At 42.8% G+C, this 27,681-nt stretch overlaps 1 protein-coding gene across 1 annotated transcript in view; it reads right to left on the minus strand.

Moving 5' to 3' along the window:
- The window catches only part of NWD2 (NACHT and WD repeat domain containing 2), a 309,581-nt gene that overhangs the window by 104,445 nt on the left and 177,455 nt on the right, over positions 1-27,681 (minus strand). The window contains exon 3 of the mRNA XM_029589587.1: positions 20,001-20,117. Coding sequence (XP_029445447.1) covers positions 20,001-20,117 — 117 coding nt within the window. The remainder of the gene's footprint in view (positions 1-20,000; positions 20,118-27,681) is intronic.

Raw genomic sequence — 27,681 nt, forward strand, 5'->3', positions numbered from 1 at the left:
TCCCGTCTTTTAACCAGCATGCAATCCACCAAAGGACATGACTTTTTAGTTTTCTTATAAGCCTCTCATGCGGGACTTTGTCAAATGCCTTCTGAGAATCCAGATACACCACATCTACTGGTTCAACTTTGTCCACATGTTTATTCACCCCTTCAAAAAAATATAGGAGATTTGTGAGGCAAGACTTCCTTTGGGTAAATCCATGCTGGCTGTGTCCCATTGAACCATGTCTATCTAAATGTTTTGTAATTTTATTCTTTATAACAGTTTCCTCAATTTTTCCCGGCACTGAAGTCAGGCTAACTGGTCTATAGTTTTCCGTATCACCCCTTGAGGCCTTTTTAAATATTGGGGTTACATTGGCCATCTTCCAATTTTCAGGTACAATGGATGATTTTAATGATAGGTTACAAATTAATTGAAATAGGTCTGAAATTTAATTTTTTATTTCTTTTAGAACCCTGGGGCGTATGCCATCCAGTCCAGGTGATTTACTAATCTTCAGTTTGCCAATCTGGCCTACCACATCTTCCAGGTTTACCGTGATTTGTTTCAGTTCATCACGGCTCGGGCCGCCGTCTCCTGCGCCGGTACACCAGTGGCGAGAACCACGGCCGGTCGGGCCTAGTCTGCCTGTCTCGCGGCGGCGTTCTCCACGAGGGAGATGCCGCCGAGCCTCGGAAGCTGGCCCCTCCCCTCTTAGGTGCACGCGCACGCAAGGAGGCCCAATTTAAAGGGCTTTTCCCACCGGACTGCGAGCCGGCAAGTACTTAAGGCCGGTGTCTGCCTCAACCAAACGCCTTGCAACGAGGTTCCCTGCTGGTAGCTAGTTGCTGTGTGTTGTCTGACCTTTGGTAGTGCAGTAATAATGGGAGATTTCAATTACTCCAATATTGACTAAGTGAAGCATCAGGACATGCTTAGTGAAGATAAGGCCATCGTGGAAAGATAAAATGCTTTGCTTTGGTGTTTACTGAAGAGGATGTGTATTGTGAACGTAGAGGTGGACCCTTAGGCCAGCCTGACTGAGTGAAAGGTGGAGAATGAAGGACACTCCGCAGTGAAGAAGCAGGCCGGGAGGTGGATACCAGCAGAAGGTTGAGCAGAAGTCTTCACCCTGGAAGCCTGATCCCCTTGGGAGGAGCCCGTGAGAACCCGAGCCGCTGGGACTTAGGTGACCGGCGAGACAAAGGTGACCTCACCCTGGAAGCCCGAGATCCCCCCGGGAGGAGCCCGTAAAGACCCAGACCGCTGGGACTTAGGCGAAGACAGCGGAATGAAGGAGGCAATCCAAGGTCGGGGCAGGCGGCAGACACAGATAGTCGGAAGCAGGCAGGAATCAGGAACCAGAGAAGCAATACCAGGAACTGAAGCAGAAGATCCTGAGATGGAACTGAAGCGAGACCTGGAACTGAAGAAGAAAATCCAGAACTGGAACTGAAGTGAGACCTGGAACTGATGAAGAAGATCCGGAACTGGAACTGAGGCGAAACCTGGAACTGAAAAAGAAGATCCGGAACTGGAACTGAAGAAGAAGATCTGGAACTCGAACTGAGGCAAAACCTGGAACTGAAGAAGAAGATCCGGAACTGGAACTGAGGATCCGGAGCTGGAACGAAGCACAATTAGGAACAGGAAACAAACAGGATGCTGGGCTCGATGGACCCTTGGTCTGACCCAGTATGGTATGTTCTTATGTTCTTATAGCTATAAAAGCAAGCAGTTTTAATTCACAACAGTTTCTCATGTCCCCTTCTTTTTTGCAGCCAGGAGCAGGTAGCAGGCTGAGTGTCTTCAGGCTCTGTGAACAAGTCTGAAACACCAGTTTAAGAATTCAGTTTTGATTGTTTATCCATTTTCAGTTCTCTCCTTAGCATAAGCTCAGGGGGGCAGGAATGCAACTTCTTGGAGACTCTGTCACATATTTATTTATTCTTTTACACTATGAACTTCGATATAGTCATTCAACATGACTTACAGTAAAACATACATAGTCAATATAGATCCAATGTAACAAACATAATTATAATGTTAAAACTGCACCAAAACAAATTAAATCAAGAAAAGGCCTGAGCAAATAAAAAAGGCCATTCATTATTTCCTAAACTTTAAAAAGTCTCTCTCCTTTTTCAATTCAAATGGTAAATTGTTCTATAGAGAAGTGCACGTAATAGAAAAGGCCTGATTTCAGGTATCTTGGAAACTATAAATACTAAAGGATGGAACGTCAAGCATATTCTGCATTGTGGAGCATAAAGAACACTTAGGGACATAGAAATGATACAGGTGTGCCAGAGACTGCAAACCATCAGAATAAAATGTTTTCTAAACCATAGTCAATACCTTAAATTGCACTCTTTGTGAAAAAGGTAAGCAGTATAGCATAATCAAATGCTGTTTACACTTGTATTCCATTTTAATCCCTGTAATAACCCTAATGGCAGTTTTCTGGACCAAAATATCATACATGTAACAATGTTTTTAGCAGCCCCTGACACAATTACCTGCAGTAATCTAATTTTGATAGGTTGGCACTTGAACTACAGATATAAAATCAGAAAGCGAGAGAAATTGTTTCAGGGGGTCAAATAAACTGCAACTTATAAAAGGCCACTTTGGACACAGCACTGATGTGTGATTTCTAGCTAAGTTTAGAACCTAAATAAATACTCAAAGTTTGTTTGTCAGACTTTGCTTGAATATCAATATAATTTATTGTTCTATGCAACACAAAACATTAGTCTTTTGAGAGTTCAGAAAAAGCTTAAGAACAGTTAGCCTACAATGCACTCAGCACTGTGTAGAAAGGAATCCTGTGGAGAAATAATTCTTTCTAGGAAAGTATAGGGTGTATTATTAACATCATGCTAAATTTTGTTACTGAGATCATTTGGTCCTATGCTACAGATGTTTTGTACAGGGTGGCCCGCCTCCAATACCAGTCTCACGCGCAGGCAGTCTACTTGTCCATGGGCCACCGTGTATAAATGGGTGCTCCTTGCAAAGGGATTTTCATGGGTAAATGGGTGTTTACCTACAGAAAATGCCTCTTGAACATCCCCTACTCTCAATACAGAGAAAAGGGGTGGCAGCAAGAGTAAAGACAGGGTGACAAATTATTTTATCAGAAACCCCACCCCCCCTCCCCCTTAATTGGGGCTTCCTAATAAACCCAAAGATCTCCACTTGATTTGGAATGAACCATGTTATGCCGTAGGAAAGAATGACAACCCTCCATTTAATATCATTTCTTATTGGTTTGTAAGAGGTCTACCTGAAAGATTAATTATTCCTGTTGGTCTTGTAACCTGCCTATCCCATGAAGCCTTTTGGCTTAAAGATCTTGACTGGTACACCCTGATATGATTACATGACTTGTGCTGAATTGGTTGCTTAGTAAGAGGGACCACAGTTTAAATGATGGTGCTTTTCCACAGTTATTGAAGATCTGACAAAGGAACATTTGATGAGCATGATCCAGTAATAAATATTTCCAATGGATGTCTACACTCCTGAAGCAGGAAGTCAAAACACAGCTGTGTCAAGTGCCATCTCGGTCATCAGGGAAGTGCTGTTTTAAATTTGATTCACTAAAGACTGTTTGAAATCACTTATGCGTTGTACAAGCAAGCATACAGAAAATGAATGGGCCTATGATTATATATAATCTAGTTTTTTTTCACGTAAATTGCAATAACCTTTGCTATTTTGCTTAAGTTAGCTAGTGTTTTTGTAAAAATATATATTGCAATCACTAGCTTTTGGGATCTTTTTGTAAGTAAATTTTATATGTTGCCAAATAATAAAGAAGCAGAATCACTAGGATTTTTCTCCCACTCTATGTGTAATGGAAAGAGAAAGTGAATCAGACCCAAAGTTGTGAAAAGAGAGAATTATAAAGTACAGAAGAACAATATAGTAAGAAGGACAATGTCAGGATTCTGGTGATGTTCAGTATTGTTTCTACTGTAAATAAGAAGGACAAAGAAACTGTGTTGTTAAGGGAAGTTCTCTCCACCAATTCAATATGTCTTTGTGGGTGTCAGCAAACTGGGAGTACGTGCAAAGCTTCTCAAATACATAAGAGAAGTATACCAGACCTCTCGATCATTCACCTATACCGAATATAATCAATTTTTCTTAACTGTTCAATTGCATAAAAAAAAAAAAATACTAGAATGCATCAATTCTTAGAAATCTCCAGCTCTCAGCACAAGCCCATATTGCATAGTAAAGGGATTTCAAAAGTAATAAGCCAACCCTGACGTCATCTGGCATTTTGTAGAAACTGCATCAGGAGGACTTATCTTAGATTGTAGGTAATGCTATGTGATCATGAGCCACTCTCTCTCTAACGGATCATCCAATCTCCAAGTCGACAAGGAAAATATTCTGGCTCAAATTGGCTTTCATTTTTAGTCTTCTGACCAGTATTGTTTCCAGTCATGCTGGGGGCAATTTTGAAATCCCATGGGGACCTTGGAAGATCTCGCGCACTTTATTTATTTATTTGGAATATTTAACCCGTCCCATTGTAAAACACCTGGAACAGGTTACCACATTTATTTATTTATTTATTTGTTTGTTTGTTTAAAATCTTTTCTATACTGTCGTTAAGCTAGTTGCCATCACAACGGTTCACAATAAGGCACATAATTTCAAACTTAAATGTGTTGAATTATATTAACTAAACGGTGAAAAAAGCCCACATCATAAACAATCCATCCCTCTCCCCTGCCCCGAGACCATCCCTTTGTAGCACAGGTAGCATTACTTGCACTGTGAAACAGCAGGAATACTTTTACCTACAGAGAGAGGTATAAAGTGGCCAAGGAGATGACTTGCTGGCCATGGAGGTGGAGGGTGCTAGCTCTGCATGTAGAGCTATTCTGCCTGTGGAGTATTGGGGAAGCAGCTAACACTGTTATTTTCCCAGGCATGGTGGGCTGGGAATGCCCAGCCAGGTACTCATTGGTCAAAGGTAAACCCACCCTGGTTACTCAGCTGTTTTTAAGTGCTAGCCAGCAAGGTCTTCTCTACTGGCACAAGGTTTTTTTTCAAGTGTGGATCAGTGGTCTGTACAGGGCTACGCTGGACCATATTAATCTGTGTTGGTTCTTTTTTCTGGGTCCTTGGTAAAGGGAATCACATTTTGATTAATACTGATTGATTGCTTTCTCCTGCAGTTGTAAGCCAGGGGACATTTGTAATGTTTTGGACTTTTTGTCTCTTTCATTAAATCTCAGCGAATATCATGGCCCACTGAGTCGTGTTTTTTTTTACTCAGACCCTGACAGGAGGAGGGCAATTTTCAGCCCCTGATTTTACTTGAGTAACTATTTACCCAGGTCAAATGTTCAGAAAATTGCTCTTCCCTTGTTTCTGGCCTGGTGGTGAATATGACATTGTTTGGTACTATAGCTATTTGTTTCTCTTAGGATTATACAGAATTTTTCTGACTCATTCAATTGTGAAAAGTCTATTATTATCTCTGTCAGTTTAGGGAATATGCATCTCTTATATCTTTATGCTTTGCATAGAACCAAGGGAAAATGCATTTCTGTTTCTATTTGTCCAGTGTTGTACTGCATGCAGAATCTGGCTTTTTGGGGTTTCCATTTCAGTTTTTGTCTGCATGTTTCTATTTGTAATTCGTGGTTATTTATTCTGTTTTTGATAAGGGTCTGTGTTTTTCTAGTTTGTATTTAACTAGTTTGTAGTTTCTTTGAAGGGATCAATATGAGTCTAGCTTGTTATATACTCCAGTCTGTAGCTCCCAATAGATGATGAATTGGTGTCCTGCACTTGTTCTAAAGTTTGCAATGTTGTCTTTTCATATATGGGATTATTGCTATTTGTTCTATGGCAGTTAGTGCTGTTTGGGTATGGAAGGTTTGTTACACAGGTGATGAGAATGTTTTTCTGCAGTGTTATGTGTTACTTCACAGAGTGCCTGGTAGAGGAGGGAGGAGTTTGTGTCACTATTACTGAGCTCTGTGTAACTGCAAACTGTATCCTTAATTTTCAAAATAGTTTTATGCACAAAAGTTCATTTTGAAAATTCCTGGCTTGTGCAAGACATATGAGCATATATGTATGCAAGAAGTTACACCTGCTTGGGAGCAGGTGGAAATTTCATGTAAATATTTACATTAGGAATGTGCATTACCAAAAGGGCAAAATGTGACGAATATAGCTAATTAATTTCATTTGGGGGCTCCGAACCAAATCGGGGGCCTCCTCAAATGAAAAGAACCTTATTCGTTCATTTCATTTTAAACAAAAGCATTGGGCTCCAGCTTACCTGGACCAGGTAAGTGGTGGATCGGGGGGATCCTGGCCCTGGCAATTTTCCGGGAGGGTGGGAGGAATGACTCATTTTCATTTTTTGGACATTTTGGGTTTATTTTAATTGCTTGATTAATTTTTGCACACGAATGAAAGGAATCAAGCAATCCATGAAATTTGTGGGGAAAAAACCTCCCGAAAATGAACTGAAAAACGAAAATGAAATTTTTTCCCCTGCACATCCTAATTTACATGCATACTTCCAAAACTTAAGGGGTAGATATTCAAAAGCCATTTAGACGGATAACTGAAACATTATCCGTCTAAATGGCTAATTTGGCAATTTCAGCCACTTACCTAGCTAAATTATCGCTGTACATGTAGTTATCCAGCTATAATTTGGCAGATGTAAAAGTGTTATTCCAGGGAAGGATTCAATTACCTGGCTAACCTAGGCCTAGATTCATCAAATTGCTATGTTTATTGTGGTAATATGGCGCGTTAGTGGCTGTGATAAAAAAGGTGCGTGATTATGCAAATGTTTTATATTCCTCATCACTTAGGTAAACATCGTAACTCGTGATAATTTTTTGCATCACGGGATGCAGCATTTCAGTGTGTAACACATTAGTATGTTGTGTGTTCAAACCAGGAGATATGTGAACAAGTTGGGCTGGTACGCGTTGAACAGGTTTGCAAAGCTGCCTGAAAATGAGCATATCTCCCGCTATACACACCTGTGAAAAGTAGTGAAAAAGGGGTGTGGCATAGGTGTGTGGGGGAGGCCAATAGATGTGCACGTATATAAGCAGGTTAGAGAAGCAAAGGCAGAACTTCCAGGAAAGTTACTGATCAATTTGCCCAAATCAAGAAAGAAAATGGAGGGCTGGCCCTCTTTAAAAATTTGCCGTTTTTCTGTGATTTGATGATAAAGCCAAGTGAAGACAAGAAGCAGTCTGCTTACTACCCTGCACTTAAAACAAGATTGATTTGCTGCGGTTCTGGAGCAGTCTGATAGTTGGAAAACCTGTTTCACGGTAAGGTTGGCCAGTCTGGAAGATATTTTGGCAACCACCATGTGCCAGAGTCTTCATTGGTTACCAATTGAATCTAATGAAGACATTAAAATACCTTCAAAGTAAACTTCTCTACCATAAATAAGGAGGATAAAATAAAATCTTTTCTTGTAAGGTCTGCTCTCATGCTGTTCTTGCTTTGTGGTTCTGGGCACATATTACATTTGGGGAGGGAATTTTTTCTCTTTGAAATCTGGCATAAGGTCTGCGGGAAGGAAGAAGCACAGATGTTACACTTCTGCGCACAGTTTGAAAGTTGCACCCTGAATGCTTAGCTTCATTCAGGCATTTCCTATGTTTTTATTAATTCCACAAAATAAGTCTGTAAAACCAAGAAGTCTTTCTCCTGTAGAGAAATTTCAAAGCAATGTGCTACAGATACCGCCCAGCAGGTTCTGATCTCGTTAAGTTTTAAATAAGGACGCCTCTGTATCGCCAGAGAATGAATTTAGACAGTATTAGCACAAATATATTCAGGGTCTGAATAAAAAATTGTAAAGGTGCTAATCTAAGCCACGCTAGAGAAGAAAGATGACAATTAAAAAGCTATAGGTTAGCCCTTGCACTACGTGAACAGAAGAAATAAATGTAACTAAGCTTCTAAGAATCACGCTCCTTCAGCCAGCTAAAGAGAATGTGCTTCTCAAATACGTTCCTGCATGAATTTTTCTTGTTAGTGCAATAGCCGTTAAGTCCTTTCCTTCTATTACGCTCTGTTTATCTTAGACTCTGGAGTAAAGGACGTGAGCCCTGCATCCATCAATTGCTTCTCTTTGGCTTCTGAAACAATTCAACCTGTAAAATGTAAACACAGTGCCTACCTTTTTTCACAGTAATAGTTAGAAGGGTAATTACAGTCCTCTCAGTCCTGGGCAGGTAGAATAAAGTGATTATTAAACAAGATAATAAAGAGTTATGATTTATAATTACGCCTTCTGATTTTAGATTTTAACCGATAAGACACTGATAAATCACCTCCATGCAAAAAATAAATACATAAAATAGATGGGTGGGGGATTACGAGCACTGTTTATATTGAGCTGTCTAGCTCAGGTTAATTGTTGCAATTATTTTTTGTATTGTTATCGTAAAACAAAAATTGCTAATTAAAAACAAATAGATGTTTGTTAGATAAACAGCAGAAAAATGCCATTTCCCCTAGTATTCCTCACCCCTCCCCTTGCCTGCCCTGGATCCTGCGCTCTGTTGTTGTGCATTTTCTGCGCTGATGACTTCTCAGCTGCACAAATATATGTATTTAATTCAGCCAGAAAAGGTATCCAGCAATAGTACCTGCGCTGCATAAACACCAGTAAACCCTAACATTTTGCACTCTCAAAGAATCCATAATTAGCTGGAAAATAAACACCTTCCTTTACAATTTAGAAAGACCTAAGGATAGAAGCTCTGAAGGGCTAAGGGAAGTTAGTTACTTGCATAGGGCCACACAGTGATCAAAGCGTAAAGGAATCAAATCTTGCATGAATAGCAATGCAACATTAAGGGGCCGATGCAATATCATGCATGCAAAAAACGTGCATCCAAGCCTGGACGCTTGCACATACCCTCTCTTGGGCACTCAATCTAATATTCTAATGAGCTGGCACATTAAAAGGGATGCACAATGGATAATTTGTGCGTCCCTAGCACATCCATGCCATTGAGCATCCAGGAGAAGTGGCTGTGTGCAAGTAAGGAAAACAGACGCTCAATTTTCTGAGCATCCACAGCCATGGCTTAGGAAAATGGACGCTCGTAAATTGAGCTTCCCTTTTCCTAACCTGACTGCTGTCAAGTTTTATTTTCTTTTGTTTTTTTGTTGCAGCTTTCTGTAATTCCTCCTGCTTATTATAGATAAAAGACAGGAAACAGAGCGTAGGATTAAATGGTCAGTTTTTTTCAGTGGAAAAAGGTAAACAGTGGAGTGCCTCAGGGATCTGTACTTGGACCAGTGCTTTTCAATATATTTACACATGGATGCACCGATTTTATAACTATGTGTGTGTTGATGGGCGCAGGTTATAAAATCAGCTACCCGCAAGCACATGAGTGTCTGATTTTATATCAGCGCATGCATGTGCACACGATTGCTGACTCGCATGTGCAAGGGGGCGGAAATCTTGTAACAAACGTACACTGACGCGACTAGGCCTTTCCCAGTTCCCTCCCCAGTCTGCTCCAATAAAGGAGCAGACTGGGGAGGGAACTGGGAAAGGAGCAGACTGGGAGGGAACCTCCTTAACCCCCTGCCTACCCTGTCTCCCTTTTCCCATCTCCGCCCCGCCCCTAAACTCCACCTAACTACCCACATTCTTTTTATTTTTGAACTTACCTGCTCTCCTGAGCAGCAGTAAGTTCCGCGCGCCGACGGCTGCCAGCGCGCACTTCACCAGGACAACACCCCCCGCCCCGCCCACGCCCCCGGCCCTCCCCAGGCCTGCCCCTCTTCAGAAACCCAGCTCTTCTGCGCATACCGGGAGATATGCACATGGCTGGGCTGCTCTGAAAATGCACGCGGCACGCACGCATCCCAGGGTTTGTGCGCGTCAGGGTTTTAAAATCGACCCCTATGTCTCTATCTTTCTTTAGTGCCATACATTCAATTTTATTGTAAAGCCTTTTGAGCTGCAGTTTTTGTTACTTGTAAACCGATGTGATGTTCCCAACGAATGTCGGTCTATAAAAAGCATTAAATTAAAAAAAAACCAATAAAAAAAATACTTTTCAGACTTCTGGCATTTGCATGCAGACATTTTAAAGTAGTTTTATTTGTATTTCTATTTTTATATGTACCCACAATCTGCTTATTAGCAGATGATACACGTAGTTTGAAGTCATTTTTATCTGTGTGTTCTGTATTTAAATATATCTGGGGGTTTTTTCAGCTTTGACAACCGCATTCTAACTTCCTTGGTTTGTCAGTATCCTTTGAAGGTATGTCTTTTAATGCGGAGACCTATCCAGAATCCTCTACAAAAACTATTGCACTATCCCTTAAAATTACATTTCTCTGAGTTACTTGAACCTGGAAGCCTTCCCTCACCCCAAGCCAAAGAATATTACAGCTGAAGAAGAGATCATGAATATCCTCTTCATAACCCTTGGATATCCTTGAGCCTAGGATTAAACATAGCAGTGTGTGTATGGAGGGGGAGGTCTGCATACACAAAAGTAAAAGCCACATTACCCACAGATACTCAGTATAATTTGATGAGCCTTTTTTCATATGAACCAAGGTTACAGTTGGGTAGGGATGTGAATCGTTTTTCAACGATTAAAATTATCGTCCGATAATGTTTATATCGTCTTAAATCGTTATAGAACACGATACAATAGAAATTCTAACGATTTATCGTTAAAAATCGTTAAATCGTGTTAGTGCGCACTAACGGGGAGTTAGTGCGCACTAACTCGATTTAGTGCGCACTAACTGAAAATGATACAAATAAACACTTTCCAGGTCACTGAAGGTCAGTTAGGAATGAATATGTGTTCCTATTGGCTGGCTGCCCTCTTATCTATTGATGTTACCAAGGTTACCACTGAGGTGATGGTTGGGGGGATGGGAAATGGAACTGGAAACTAACGAACACCAACAGAAAATGAAACAAAGTGTTCACACTTCCCAGGTCAGTAAAGGTCACTTAGGAATGAATATGTATGTATGTATTCCTATTGGCTGGCTGTGCTCTTATCTATTGCTGTTACCAAGGCTAACACTGAGGTAATGGTTGGAGGGATGTGAAATGGAAACAGTTGGAAGCTTGACAAAAAAAGTAATGTAATGATCAGCACTCACGTGACTAGAACTTGTTTGTTTATTATTTTTGTTAGCAGGCACCTGAAATGCTAGTGCATGTTGAATTTGCCAATCACTGTGCATTTTAGAAAGGTGGTCCTGGCTGGAACTGTACACAGTTCAAATATATGTAATTGATTGTTGGTAAGTGTATTTTTTAAGTAGCCACACTGGCACAAGTATGTTTACTTTTCCTCCTACTTAACTCACTAGCTCAGCTTTGTAAGAAGGGCTTCTCTGCTTGTGTGTTGTTTTTGTTTGGTGTGAGGAGAGCAGAAACATCAGATCTTTATTCAATCTACTACAGTCATCTCTTACAGTGCCCTATCCCTATTAATACCAGGAGTGTTGTGATCTTCCTGCACACAGTGCCCTAACCCTGATACCAGTCTGAGACAGCTCCCTCCCTGCATTACTAGTGAGAGGCTGGCTTCACAGACAGGGGGGAGCTGCCTGACCCTCACTCCTGACTTCCCCCATGTCCCAGCTAGTGAATGGTGTGTGGGTGAGGGGGGGGGGGAGGATGGTGAAGTCTGAGACAGCTCCCTCCCTGCATTACTAGTGAGAGGCTGGCTTCACAGACAGGGGGGAGCTGCCTGACCCTCACTCCTGACTTCCCCCATGTCCCAGCTAGTGAATGGTGTGTGGGTGAGGGGGGGGGGGAGGAGGATGGTGAAGTCTGAGACAGCTCCCTCCCTGCATTACTAGTGAGAGGCTGGCTTCACAGACAGGGGGGAGCTGCCTGACCCTCACTCCTGACTTCCCCCATGTCCCAGCTAGTGAATGGTGTGTGGGTGAGGGGGGGGGGGAGGATGGTGAAGTCTGAGACAGCTCCCTCCCTGCATTACTAGTGAGAGGCTGGCTTCACAGACAGGGGGGAGCTGCCTGACCCTCACTCCTGACTTCCCCCCATGTCCCAGCTAGTGAATGGTGTGTGGGTGAGGGGGGGGGGAGGATGGTGAAGTCTGAGACAGCTCCCTCCCTGCATTACTAGTGAGAGGCTGGCTTCACAGACAGGGGGGAGCTGCCTGACCCTCACTCCTGACTTCCCCCATGTACCAGCTAGTGAATGGTGTGTGGGTGAGGGGGGGGAGGGAGGATGGTGAAGTCTGAGACAGCTCCCTCCCTGCATTACTAGTGAGAGGCTGGCTTCACAGACAGGGGGAGCTGCCTGACCCTCACTCCTGACTTCCCCCATGTCCCAGCTAGTGAATGGTGTGTGGGTGAGGGGGGGGGGGGAGGATGGTGAAGTCTGAGACAGCTCCCTCCCTGCATTACTAGTGAGAGGCTGGCTTCACAGACAGGGGGGAGCTGCCTGACCCTCACTCCTGACTTCCCCCATGTCCCAGCTAGTGAATGGTGTGTGGGTGAGGGGGGGGGGAGGATGGTGAAGTCTGAGACAGCTCCCTCCCTGCATTACTAGTGAGAGGCTGGCTTCACAGACAGGGGGGAGCTGCCTGACCCTCACTCCTGACTTCCCCCATGTCCCAGCTAGTGAATGGTGTGTGGGTGAGGGGGGGGGGGGGGGAGGAGGATGGTGAAGTCTGAGACAGCTCCCTCCCTGCATTACTAGTGAGAGGCTGGCTTCACAGACAGGGGGGAGCTGCCTGACCCTCACTCAAGCAGAGAAGCCCTTCTTACAAAGCTAGTGAGTTAAGTAGGAGGAAAAGTAAACATACTTGTGCCAGTGTGGCTACTTAAAAAATACACTTACCAACAATCAATTACATATATTTGAACTGTGTACAGTTCCAGCCAGGACCACCTTTCTAAAATGCACAGTGATTGGCAAATTCAACATGCACTAGCATTTCAGGTGCCTGCTAACAAAAATAATAAACAAAGAAGTTCTAGTCACGTGAGTGCTGATCATCACATGTCAAGCTTCCAACTGTTTCCATTTCACATCCCCCCAACCATTACCTCAGTGGTAACCTTGGTAACATCAATAGATAAGAGCACAGCCAGCCAATAGGAATACATATTCATTCCTAAGTGACCTTTACTGACCTGGGAAGTGTGAACACTTTGTTTCATTTTCTGTTGGTGTTCATGAGTTTCCAGTTCCATTTCCCATCCCCCCCAACCATCACCTCAGTGGAAACCTTGGTAACATCAATAGATAAGAGGGCAGCCAGCCAATAGGAACACATATTCATTCCTAACTGACCTTCAGTGACCTGGAAAGTGTCTATTTGTATCATTTTGAGTTAGTGCGCACTAACTCGAGTTAGTGCGCACTAACGGGGAGTTAGTGCGCACTAACTCGAGTTAGTGCGCACTAATCGGAAAAAAAACGATTTTTAACGATTTTTCAATGAAATAATCGTGCCAAACACGATTTTCTTCTCCTGCCACACGATTTCTATCATTAAGACGATATGGAAAACGATTCACATCCCTACAGTTGGGCACAGTGGCAGTGCTTGATCTGCTCTGCAGATGCATCTGAATTCAATTCTTAGTTCTTGTTGCCCACTCCCTGGGTCGGTTGCCGAGGCAGCTTTCACAATTTCCAGGAAGAAAGAACCTTTTTATTATTTATTTATTTTTTAAAATTCTTTATTTTAAGTTTTCTTCAATTATAACAAGCAAAATAATATACATATTACGTATTCATCTCGTAATTTTATTAATTTTGACCGTGAATGTTTTTATGCACCCCAGTGAAGAAGAATGGAATGTGTAGAGAAGACATGTTTAAAATAAATAGATAGTGGTACCACGCTGAGAGATAGTGGCTGGATTTATGGCTCCATGATAGCAGGCTTACAGAAGGCGCCTTGGTGCCAGGTCCCTTGTTGAGGACTAAACTAAGGAGGTCAATTTTAAAAGGCGCGCACGAGCATCCATGTGAATGCACGGTTCCCAGCGCACGCACATGGACGCGCCGATTTCATAATATACGTGCACAGGTTATACAATACATTTCCCGTGCGTCCATGCGCACCAGATTTTAATGTCTGCGTGCACATGTACGGGCGGGTGGCCTCCTCTGTGCATAGGGGGATTTTTAAAAATGACGTGCTGTGACGTGATTGGCCTTCTTCCCAGTTCCCTCCCAGTCCGCTCCAATTAAGGAGTGGACCTTCCTCCCTTTTCCCCCTTTCCACCCCGACTCCTAAATCTAGCCTAGCTAGCCCCAAATTTTTGTTTTTGTACTTACTGCTCCTCCAGAGCAGAAGTATCTTCCACACACGGGCCAGCTGCCGCACACGCTTCCACAGGACAGTGTCTAATAGTGTTGTCCCGGCCCGCCCCCGCCCCTCCCAGACCCCGCACCCCCCCCTTTCTTGAGGCCCTGCATTTCGGTGCATATCGGGAGTCACACGTGTGGTTAGGCCCTTTGCAAAATGCGCGCAGTGCGTGCAGGGCCCGGCCACGCCTGTAACCCCTGAATTTTACGCGCACAGAGATTTTAAAATCCAGGCTTAAGTAAGAGGGAGGAGGGGGAGGATAGGGCAAAAAATTCATGGGTTATTATTAAAAAATGAAGGCTCATGGTGCCAAATCCCAGTTCTAGTACTGAAGTACAAAGGAACTGGAGGAAACAGCCAGGTTAAAAAAAAAAAAGGCTCCAAGAATGAGGAGAGTCGCACAGACTTTGATTTTACCTTGGGCAGTGCTAGGAAAACTATTTTCATTTCTAAATAGTTACATTAAGGAAAGAAATTGCCATTTCTCTTAGACTCTATGAACTGTGAAGTATGAACTTCTTTGGAATAGGTTCACACGTCTTCTCTCTGAGCACAAGCCTTTTTTCTTTTGTTGGCTGGCATTATTGACGAATGAATGAAAACCGAGAGAACTGAAAAATGAATTGTGCCGAAACAAACTGATTCAGTCACTTTTAAATGAAAGACAGAGTAAAACATCTCGCATACTGTATCGGTGGTAAGTGAATCCAGTCTGTGAGCACCCATGTTACCAATGGAAAGGAAATGTTGACTCACACGAATGCACTGAAGGGAAGTCTAATACAAAATTCATGTATCCTCCTGCCCCGACCTGGACACAGGCCCACTGGGAGGGCCATGGGCCAGAGTAGTCCCCACATCTCCTGGGTCCTTTCTGCACGGGATGATTTTTTCAAGTAGTAGCTTTGGTGCTACTTAGATGGATAAATCAGAACTTATCCAGATAAGTGCCTGTTTCAAGATTTATTTGGCTAATTAGCATGTAACTGCTCTATTTGCATAATTTTATGTCTAACTTTAAAAATATACTCATGGAGATTTTACCTGCATAATTTACACACATTTACCCCCCCCCCCCCCCATAAGTTGGGTTTTTAAGCATGGAAGTTGGGAGATTTTCTAAGGTTTGCAGCAATGAAATTACAAGTTTTACCAATTAGTCTACCAGTTTGCCAAGTCCATCTGCAGGTCATCGAGACCTTCCTGACTCTTCAGCCTCAACTGCCCCCCTTTCACCCAAACCCCCACTCAGTCAGTATTCCACTTTTAAGATGTTTATGATCACTTACTCTAGAAATAGAGCAGGTGACATATGCGAGTAAGCTGCCAAATCCGCATGCATAAATTGCTTATAAAATAACAACTTACAGAATGCCCCCTTTTTACCCATGCAGATTTACTCACGGACCCTTACATGTGTGTTTTGAGGTTTATAAAATAGCTTATACATCAGTATATGTTATTTCTGCTTGTATATGCATATGTTACATGTGTAAGTTTTGAAAATTCACCTTAAGTCTTTAGTGGTCTCTGATGGCAGGCAAAACAAAATTCAAGCAGCACTGTGATATACAATGCACTAAAAGAGTTCAGCATATAAAGTGCAAAAGCACAAAAATTAACTCAGTCTCTCACAGTAGCAAAATGCTGTGCACCCTTAACAGATATGCTCTCTGTGGAAGGAACCCTCCTTGCTGGAATCTTCCCTGGTACCTAGTAACATAGTGGTCCATATTCAAAAGTCATTTAGATGGATAACTCAAAAGTTATCCATCTAAAGAGCACAACTGGCATATTCAACCACTTATTCAGCTGTAATTTAGCTGGCTAAAAGGATGGCATTATTAGGGCCTTCTAAGGAGGAGTTGGGTTATCCTGCTAATTTAGTCGAATATCTCACTAAGGCCTAGATTCATCATTCTGCTATATTTATAGCACCAAGTTTATGCTTCCTGTGCTAGAAGTACTAGCACTGGAAAGCGGAGTTGCTTACCTGTAACAGGTGTTCTCCTAGGACAGCTGGATGTTAGTCCTCACAGATGGAGCCCGGCACATAAAACCTTTGTGAAAGTTTCTAGAACTTTGACTGGCACACTGAGCGTGCCCAGCATACCATTATCCACACGCCCACATGGGTCCGTCTTCAGTCTCGTAACATAGAATTCAGGAGCGAAAAATAAAATAACAAAACGCATGAGAACCCAACTCCGCGGCATGGAAGGTGGGTTTCCTGAGGACTAATATCCTGCTGTCCTAGGAGAACACCTGTTACAGGTAAGCAACTTTGCTTTCTCCTAGGACAAGCAGGATGGTAGTCCTCACAGATAGGTGAATACCAAGCAACAGGCTGCTCCCGGTAAGTCTAATGACAAACAGGCACCGAACCAGGTGCCAAACGGCACAAAAATAACTGCGGTGCAGTTGGTAACAGAGGGAGACAACATGAACCCAAACAATGGGCCCTAGGCAGGGAGAGTTGGGTTTTTAGCCTGGAAGAGGTTAAGAAGGACAGATTGGCTGAAGTTACTGTCATGTCGACCATCCTTGTCCAAGAAGTATTGAGCAGCTAACATGTGTAGGTAACTCCACTTTGCAGCTCTGCAGATTTCAGCAATGGGAACCGCTTATAAGTGAGCTACCAATGCCACCATGGCTGTCACTGAGTGAGCCTTAACGCAGCCTCCAAGCTGAAGGTCCACCAGCCAGTTGGACAGAATTGGCTGACTTTGCTTTTGCAAGGGGAAGCAAGAGATTCCACATACAGAGTTCCCCACAGGTGGAATATCTGGTCTGCTACCAAGGGGCCAGTGACCACTAGGGGTGTGCATTCGTTTGCAACGTATTGGCAATCCGCAACGTATATAACATATTCATTGTATTCGTGAGGGTCACGAAACTTATGGCGAACCCCCACAAATACAATGTATCACTAACGAATAAACCCCCACCCTCCTGACCCCCCCCCCCCCCAAGACTTGCCAAAAGTCCCTGGTGGTCCAGCGGGGGTCCTCAAGCAATCTCCTGCATTCGGGCTGTCGGCTGCTGGTATTCAAAATGGCGCCGATAACCCCTGTGACATAGTAAGGGCAAAGGCTATCGATGCCATTTTGAATACTGGCAGCCAATGGCCCGATTGCAGATCACTCCAGGACCTCCGCTGGACTACCAGGGACTTTTGGCAAGTCTTGGGGAGGACAGGAGTCCCCCTCCAAGTACTACCGTGTTTTCCCCGAAAATAAGACAGTGTCTTATATTAATTTTTGCTACCAAAGATGCACTAGGCCTTATTTTTCAGGGGATGTCTTATTTTTCGATGAAGAAGAATTCCACATATATTGTTTGAACAAGAAATTGAACATTTATTATATTCTGAATAGTTGTCTGGTTATGCTGGTTTGTGATGACAACTACTGTGAATCCTGCAGGGTAAAAAAATCACAGCTGCATGCTCCCAAATAAAAACTTTGCTAGGTCTTACTTTCGGGGGAGGTCTTATATTTAGCAATTCAGCAAAACCTCTACTAGGTCTTATTTTCGGGGGATGTCTTATTTTCGGGGAAACAGGGTAAGTACCCATCATGTATGAAATAGAACAAAGGCATGATGAAACATTCCCAAAAGTTATCTAAAGAATGTTATGTTATGTTTCTGGTATTGATCATTTGCATTCTGAAAAAAGGAATGTAACACACAGGAAGTACAGTATACCATAAGCTATACTGTCTGAAAGTGGCCTATTTTTTACTTTATGTCTGCATTTATTCTGACAAGAAAGAAATACTTCTATGAAAAGAAGGCTCAATCACCATGCAAATGTCCAAACTGAACCTATCAATTCATGCCGAAACTGTTGACATCTGCATTCACTGTGGATACTCTTCCTATAAGAAAGCCTGGCTGCAAAGAATTAGCTGTTGCATCTTAGTGCCTTTATAAAGTGAATTCAAAGCTAAAGTTTGGCTCACAGCCAGAAACTCAGATTAATGAAACCATGGAGACATTCTGTTGGAGCTACACGGGAGCACTGCTATGCTGTATAACTCTTCCAACTGCTTGATCCTTGGATGTCTACAAAATCATTTTAATTTTAAAACTAACAAAGCAATGTGGTTGTCAAGTTGACCCACTTAGCTATGAAGAAACAGAGGTAAGCAAACAGGTTGTAAGTGCCTAACAAAGGGAATATAACCCTAGAAAACAAATTACAAATGCAATGTTGGTCCAATACAAAGGGTTTACTTGTAACTTGCTAGCTGACCTTTATTTCAATGAAAATAATAATGAAACCACCACTACCACCAAACTCCACAAAATCCCTCCCCACACATAGCAAGATTAGTGAGTCAGTTTATTTTAAAAGAAAATGAAGCCATGATGTCATCTACGCAACAATTTGTCCAGCAGGATAGATGGTGAGAAGTAGCTCCCTTGAGGCCGGAATGGCGCCTCACTAGAATTGTTGAATGTGTATGGTGGCGGAAAAAACCTGAACCCTTCTACATGTTAGGATCTTCAAGTGGAGGTAGCACTGTGACAAGGAAAAAGCACCTCCTAATGATAATATGCATATTATTGCACGCATGGGTTTATTATGACTTAATAATTACAAATAAACCGAATTAAACCTATAACCTAAAATATTTGAAAACAAGGAAAAAAAATCATACTCACAGTACTTGCTTGTGGAAATAATACACTTCAAAATACAACTGTTAGCATCCAATTTTGTTTTTAAATTGGAATGCTCTCTACAAAAATGATACCCACTGTGTACTATTTCAAACATGCCCATGCATGTGATAACACTCATCCTGTTTCAATTAAAAATGTTATTAAAGTTGTTGCTTTCACAATGTGCTTGGAGGAGAATCACAAATTAATTACATGAATCACTATGTGCTATAATGTTAATTGCAACAATACAGTCACCACAAATCAGATCCGGCCTGTGATGCAGTCTCAGATATCCTTGCTAATGTGGCTGCTTCCAGAGGAGCTATAGAGCTGCAGGACAAGAGTTTCAAATATGCAAAAATAATACTTTTTAAATAACTGGTTTAATTGATACAGTCCAAGCGTTACTACTTTTCACTTGCACATATGACATATTGCTTTGGGCAGCCGGGGCATGGTTTTCTTCAGTAAAACTACATCACAAGGCAGGCCTGTAAGAACACCAGGGTGCAGAATTGGGGAAAACAGCCTGGGTAGCAAAAGTCTACCATCTCACATTTCACTGAAAAATCTAGCAACTGTCACAGCAGACTACAGATCCTTCTTGGCTACTGTGTCTTTGGAACTAAGTCGAAAAAATGTGATTACTTTCAAATATTTATTATGTTTTACTATTCACCTGTATATTCGGACAACATTATTCACAGTTCATCTTGCCCTGAGCTGATGAATTGATACAGGAAGCATTGCTCTTGAAAGCCAATTACAACTGTATTTTGTACAGTAGAAATATGTCGCCTACAATTTGTTTGTTGGCTTATTTCGACCATTGAAGATGACAAATATTATATATACAATTTTCTTGTACATGCATGAAGCCAAAATTTAAAAAAAGTAAATGAATACAATGCCTAAATTAACCTAAAAATGATTGGACTTTTAATACAAAACATTTTTTATACCCACAACAAAACATGGACCTGCAGAAGTTTTCAGACACTCTTCTAGGAGCCTCATACGAGTCTTCTGGAGATCAGGGTCATCCCATTCTTCAGATTCTATTCCCCAATACAGGTCAATGACCTAAAAAATTTCAATACATAATGGTTTATTACTCTTTATCCTTCACATTAAAATGCATATGCAGTTTCAAGCTAAAAGCAGTCAGGAAATCATTCTTTCTTTTTAAAAGAAGCTATATTTAAGCACATTTACTATTGAACACTTACTTAGATAAAGGAGTACATCAATGTATATTTTAATTTAATAAGACAGAACCATATTTTAGTAACTCCTGGAACAATATATTTACAACTTTTAGATGTTAAAGTGCATGTAAATATGCATTCCTACATTTATGTAACTATCATTGACTGTTAGAGCTGATTTCATGACACATTTGGCACTTGCCAGAATGTACATACGCATAGACTTGGGACTCAATTCACCCATATTCATGACTTAGAAAAAACGTGGCAGAAAAATAATCATCCACTTTGCCAAGTAAAAATAATCACATCCTGTGTCAGCAAAAAGAGAGTCCGAAAATAACCACATAAACCTTTATTGAAAGATAAGACCAGCCCTTATTCTCAACAGCATAATACATCATCACTTTCATTTCAATATTTATTAACCTTAATGTCCTTTTAGGGAGATGTAATGTTGTCTTTGTAATGATAGCAATATCTGGAATTGGGAAGAGGAAACATACTGAGTATGCCCAGACTGTGATTTCAGCTCAAAGGAAGAAAGTAAGGTAAAAAAAAAAATACTTTACCACACTTTCAGTCACTAAACAGCCTCATTTTGATATCTTTAAATGGTACCTGTATTCCACAAATCAGTAGAAATCAATGGGAAAATATAATCTTGATTTTATTGCAGAAAAAAATGTTTACATTTTAGCCTGAGGTAGAGAATAATCTACAGATATTTATTTCTTCAATTTATTATCTGCTGCTCATGAGATTCAGAGTGAAGTACAGGTTACATAAAACACATAGATGGTTATAAATGGTGCACATACATGTAGAAGTAAAATAAAGAAATACATTTCTGTCTCATCCTCAGTCTATGCTTTGGTTTTCCCGCATTTCATTCTAAGTAGCAGTGCACATTATTAAAGTCCATTCCCTATACAAAATACATATCAAATCTTTTCACCACTCTGAGGCTTCAATCTCTACCTCTTCTAGGATAGCATGCTCTGATATCTGTAAGCTGCACATTACTAAGCAAAGTTTCAGAATGGAGAGAGAAGAAAGGAGAAAAATGTACATTTGGAAAGGTCTTTACAATGATCCTGAGGCTCATATCACACTGAGAACGTGATCTGTCTCTAGGGACCTTTGTTTTTCAGTTTTTATTTTATTTTCCCCCTTAATTTTCCAGTGTTTACTACAAAAAGAAAAAAAAACAGGAGAAGTCTCTGGAAAAAAATGATTTGTCATTTTTCCAGGAAAATATAATTTTTGATCTTGTTACACTAAACATTGATAAATTCCTGGGAAAAAAATGAAGGTCTCTACCTATCTCATAGAAGCCCACTGACATTTCTGGATACTCGTGCATTGTAGGTATATTGGCTTATAGTAAGAAAATGTAAGCAATTATATTTTGACACTGTGTTAACTGTCACCATCTGGGGGAGGAGGCACAGGCATGACAACTTTGAAACAGTTGCATGAGTGCACATGTATGTGCATATGTCAGCTTGTACCAAATAACATGGCCATTTTATAACATATGCACATATATGCACATATGATATAAAATAGGATGTATCTGACTATATGTACACACAATTCTATATGGACACATGCATGTGCACCAACTGCCACCTCTACTGTGTAAATGAGGGAATTTTATAAAGGACGCATGCCAATGCCATAGGGAGTTTTCCCAGTTCATTCCCAGTTCACCCAATTAAGGGATAGGACTTTCCAATCTCCCTAGTTTAATAGTCTCCCTTTCTCCCTGTTAGCCCCAACCCTTAAAACTTACCACAGACTAGCCTAGATTTTTTTATTACTTACATGCCATCCATAGGTGACTAAAGAATTGGATTGAGGAAGAGCGCTCAATGTGATATACTTGGATTTCAGCAAAGCTTATGATACGGTCCTACATAGGAGGCTTCTGAATAAAATGAGAAGCTTGGGAGTGAGCGCCAAGGTGGTGGCATGGATTACAAACTGGTTGATGGATAGAAGACAGTGTGTGATGGTAAACAGAACCTACTCTGAAGAAAGAACTGTGTTAAGCGGAGTGCCACAAGGATCTGTGTTGGGACCGTTCCTGTTCAATATCTTTGTGAATGACATTGCGGAAGGGATAGAAAGTAAAATTTGTCTATTTGTGGATGATACTAAGATCTGCAAAACAGTGAATATGCTGGAAGGAGTAGAGAGAGTGCGATGTGATTTAGGGAAGTTTGAACAGTGGTCAAAGATATGGCAGTTGGAATTCAATGCCAAGAAGTGCAGAGTCATGCATCTGGGGTGTGGTAATCCAAAAGAGCTCTATGTGATGGGGGGTGGTGGTGAAGGGCTTTTGTGCACAAAACAATAGATAGACCTTGGGCTGATAGTGCCTAGGGATCTGAAGATGGCGAAGCAATGTGACAAGGCAATAGCTAAAGCCAGAAGAATGCTGGACTGCATGGAGGGAGGAATAACCAGTAAGAAAAAGGAGGTAATAATCCTCTTGTACCAGTCCTTGGTACAAGGACTGGTACAAGAGGCCTCACTGGAGGTCTCACTGGAGAATTGTGTTCAATTCTAGATACTGTACTTCAAAAGGGACAGAGAAAGGATGGAGGTGGTCCAGAGAAGGGTGCCCAAAATGGTGGGGGATCTCCATCAAATGACATATCAGGAGAGGTTGAAGACCTAAATATGTATATCCTGGAGAAGAGAAGGTGCAGGAGAGATATGATACAGACATTCAGATACCTTAAAGGTTTTAATGATGCACAATCCACAATCCTTCTCCGTTGGAAAGAAATCAGTAGAACTAGGGGTCACATAATGAAACTCCAGGGAGGATGACTCAGAACCAATGTCAGGAAATATTTCTTCATGGAGAGGGTGGTGGATGCCTGGAATGCCCTTCTAGAGGAGGTGATGAAGACAAAAATGGTGAAAGATTTCAAAAGGGCATGGGATAAACACTGTGGATCCCTAAAGGCTAGAGGATGGAAATGGGGGTAACTTGCTGGTGTAGCGGTTACTACCAGTAACCAATAAGCCTTCATAATATTGATACGACTCCATTATTGTTCTCTGCTTTAACAGAAGGGGAAAGGGGAGAAGGGGAAAAGGGGAATTAGATTCAACAGGAATCAACAAGGGCATTGAATTTTATGGTCTGGGAAAACAAATAAGCATGGGGGTAACCTGCTAATGCGGCAGTTACTACCCTTAACCGATAAGCCTGATACTTTGAATGCAACTCCATCATTGCTCTCTGCTTCAATGGCAAGAGGTAACACACATGCTCTCTCACCCCCTGCCAGGCTCACAATCTCTCTCTCTCTCTCTCACACATACACACACACACATACACACACACACAGATAAGCTGCCACACACACAAGCCAGCTGACTCTCACCCAAGCACACACATACAAGCAAGCTGCCTCACACACGCGCACATACACACAAGCTACCTCTCACCCAAGTACACACACATAAGCAAGCTGCCTCTCACCCAAACACACACACACAAGCAAGCTGCCTCACACATGTACACATACACACAAGCTGCCTCACACAAGCGCACAAATATTCATAAGCAAGCTGCCTCTCTCTCATGTGGGGCCTCTCTCTGTTCTTCAGCTGCTGCCGGCCTGAGCTCTGGTGGTGCCCCAGCCTCTCTCCATTCTTTTTCAGCTGCCACCAGCCTGAGCTGAGGCAGCCGCGGCAGGGGCAGGCAGGATGAGGCAGATGCTAGAGCGGCATTCTGAGAGGGGCATTTTTTGCCGCCTCAAAATTCTGCCGCCTGAAGCAGTCACCTCACCCTGCCTCATTATAGAACCGCTTCTGATTTCTATGTTTCTATGATTCTATATGTATATGTAAGTAGTAAAGTTAAGTGGCAGGGGACCCCAGTGTGCGCTTGTGCGCATAAATACTTATGCACACATTCCATTTTAGAGTCCTGGAATGGCTATGTTCTGCCCTTGCCCCACCCAGACCACGCCCATCCCCTGCTTTTGGGCTTGTACGCGTAACTGGGAGATATGCGCGTATACAAGTGGCTTTTAAAATCCACCCGTGCACACTGGTCAGAAAACTCATTTATCTCTCAGTTTTAGTGCGCGCTGGGATTTTAAAATTCACCCCTAAAACAAAAGATTCTCCTGCTTGAGGCTACATGTCTGCTAGAATGAATACATCAAACACAAATTAATCTTTCATATGTCAAGTAAAAAGTCAAATCACATCTCCCAGGCTTCTTTTATTGACATTTTTTATTTTATTAAAGTACAAGCCGTTAAGCCCGTTAAAACGGGCTACATCCCTCTGTCTCTCACCTCCCCCTCATTCTCTCTCCCCTCACTCTTCACCACCCCCTACCTCCCTCCCTCCCTCACCCACTCCTCCCCACCCTCCCTCTCCTCTCACTCAGTCCCTCCCTCCCACTCAGTCTCACTCACTCCCTCCCCCTCTCTCCCTCCCTCTCACTCACTCAGTCCCACTCCCTCCGTCCTCTCCCTCAGTCCCACTCCCTCCCTCCCTCTCCCTCCCTCTCTCTCCCTCAGTCCCACTCCCTCCCTCAGTCCCACTCACTCCCTCTCACTCAGTCCCCCCTCCCTCTCACTCAGTCCCTCCCCCTCACTCAATCCCTCCCTCCCACTCAGTCCCTCCCTCTCACTCAGTCACTCCCTCCCCCCTCTCTCCCTCCCTCTCACTCACTCAGTCCCACTCACTCTCCCTCAGTCCCACTCCCTCCCTCTCTCTCCCAGTCCCACTCCCTCTCACTCAGTCCCCCCTCTCCCTCTCACTCAGACCCACTCCCTCCCTCTCACTCAGTCCCTCCCCCTCACTCAATCCCTCCCTCCCCCTCAGTCCCTCCCTCTCACTCAGTCACTCCCTCCCACTCTCTCTCTCAGTCCCCTCCCTCCCACTCAGTCCGTCCCTCCCTCTCTCTCTCTTCTCCCTCCCTCGCTACTGGCCGCTACCGCCGTCGCTACCGCCGCCGCCGCCCGCTACCGCCCGCTGCCGGTACCGCCGCCGCTCGCTACCGCCGTCGCCGCCCACTGCTGCCACTGGACGCCGCCCGCTACCGCCGCCCGCTACCGACGCCGCCACCGCCGCCGCTCGCTACCGCCGTCACTACTGCCGCCGCCGGTACCGCCGCCGCTCGCTACCGCCGTCGCTACCGCCCGCTGCCGGTACCGCCGCCGCTCGCTACCGCCGTCGCCGCCCGCTGCTGCCACTGGACGCCGCCATTTTTTTTCTGATGCTGGCTCAGACCGACGTGCTCGCCCGCACATGCGCGGTAGAGCTGGTCTCTACTGCGCATTTGCGGCACGTCGGTCAAGCTTCGTTTATCTAGTAAGATTTTATCTCCTCATTTACATCAGCTATGTAAACTGGATAAGGGCCCTTTAAATTGCTCTGCACAGCAGCCGTCCTTATCATTACCTGTCTCAAATGCAAAAATGACAACTGCTAGATGGCTTACTTTGTCATCTGAGGACCTAACCTCCCCTCTTAGATGAACCTAGAAGGGGATACTCTGGAAAGAATTCCCATCCACCCTTGTAAGGACTTTTGTTTGAATTTCTATATTTAACTTTAGATTGAACATAAACAAAGAACAAGAAAAACATCTTAATTAATCAGTCTGTAACCCCTGGGTGGGATGGATCCTTCGAAGTGCACCCAGGGCACATAGGAGGAGAGATGGACCCTTTCTGCACACAGTTGTCCAATGGCCACATACCCCTTCTGAGTTCCAGGGCAACCCTGGGGGGGGCAATAGTCCCACGGTCCTTTTGCAGTAACCACAGGACAAGCCCTTTTTCCTTCTCTGCACATGGCCTAATAATGACGACAGTCCTTTCCATCCAAATGCACACTGAGAAGCAATGTGCTTTCCAGCTTCTTTACTGATAGTTCATTAGATGACTCACTCAAAACGTGTTTCAAATAAAGTCAATAAACATTAGAACAGCAGAAAGATTAATACATTTGTGACCACACTCTTCTAGCAGTCTTTTCATTTCTTTGGAAGCACACTTCTTACACTTGATCTCTTACTCTTCTCAGTTACACAGATTACTCAGATTGAAGATAGTTCATTCCTCCTTTTAATGCCCAAAGTTATTGCTGCTTTCTCCCAATCTTGAGATGGGTTAGAATTTAGTCCCAGTTATTTATCAGAACATAAATTTCAATCCATATGCCTTTCCTATAAGCTTCTTAAATACTTTAGTTCTCCTTATTAAGTACCTGATGGGCATCTTCTTCTCAAGTGTAGCATACGTCTTTTACAAAAAAAAAAGAGGAAAAACAACCCAGAGGCAGGAAGCTGGTATATACCAGTTTTTGTATTTTTATTAATTTTATTTTAATCCTATTTTATTTTTAAATTTTATTTTTTTACCTTTGTAAACCGTTTTGACAAATAACCTTGCTTTGAAAAAGGTATATAAATACTTTTAAATAAATAAAATAAAATAAATAAGGGAAGAAAAAATGTCCTTGCCTCCAAATGAGGAGATGTTTACAAACAGGGAAAATCAACTGAAGCATGAACTTCACAGCATCAGGTCATAAACAGGTCCAAACTCTAAGAGTTATAGCACCCAGATTAGCACAAGATTTCAAAATGGAAAAACATCCTCACTGTGCAGCGCAAGCTGGGATGCAAATGATGTTGTTCTTATGGAAAATCCGTTGCACGGGAGTCAGTATCCTGACTGGCCCCACTAATAAAAAGATGCTATATCGAAATGAATGATTCTATGTTGGCTCAAAACAAAGGAAAACAAAAGGCATGGGCGGGAACATTTTCACCCGAAATGGCATTGATACGCCTCCGAGCGAGGCAAGTGCATCCGGTGCAGAGACCTTCAGACTGCAAGGCACAGTTTTAAGATACTGAAAACGCGAGATGACCTTCCTTCTGCCATCAGAATGCTTGTTATGTCTCGGTATCATCAGACCCGGGACATAACACTTTACACAGTCTATCAATTTTGTTTGTATGGATGTGAAAGCTACTATGAGTGGGCCTTCATATTATATTCTATAGGTGTAGCCACACATGTGATTATAAACAATATGTGTTTGTTTATTTATATGTGATAAGAAACTGCAACAGCACGTTGCCTTCAGCTTAGGAAATTTTGATGTATAAATAGCATGAATAGTCTAGCCATTTAGATTTTAAAGCAAAATCAAAGGCTTAGGCATTGTCCACATATATCTGTTGTTTGTCCCGGCTGTGCTGGTGCCACGGCTGGCCCTGCTTACCTCGGGTCACCCTCCGGGGCTCCCGGTCTGTCCTCCCTTGCCACGGCTGCCTCCTCCTGGTGTCCCCAGCGTCTCCACCATCCGTCTTCGGCTTCCACCTCCATGCAGACCTCTCAGTGGAGCTCCCGCAGGGGCTCTGTATCCTCGGCCACACCCCT

This window comes from Rhinatrema bivittatum, chromosome 1 (assembly GCF_901001135.1).
Source record: "Rhinatrema bivittatum chromosome 1, aRhiBiv1.1, whole genome shotgun sequence".
NCBI classification, from domain to species: domain Eukaryota; kingdom Metazoa; phylum Chordata; class Amphibia; order Gymnophiona; family Rhinatrematidae; genus Rhinatrema; species Rhinatrema bivittatum.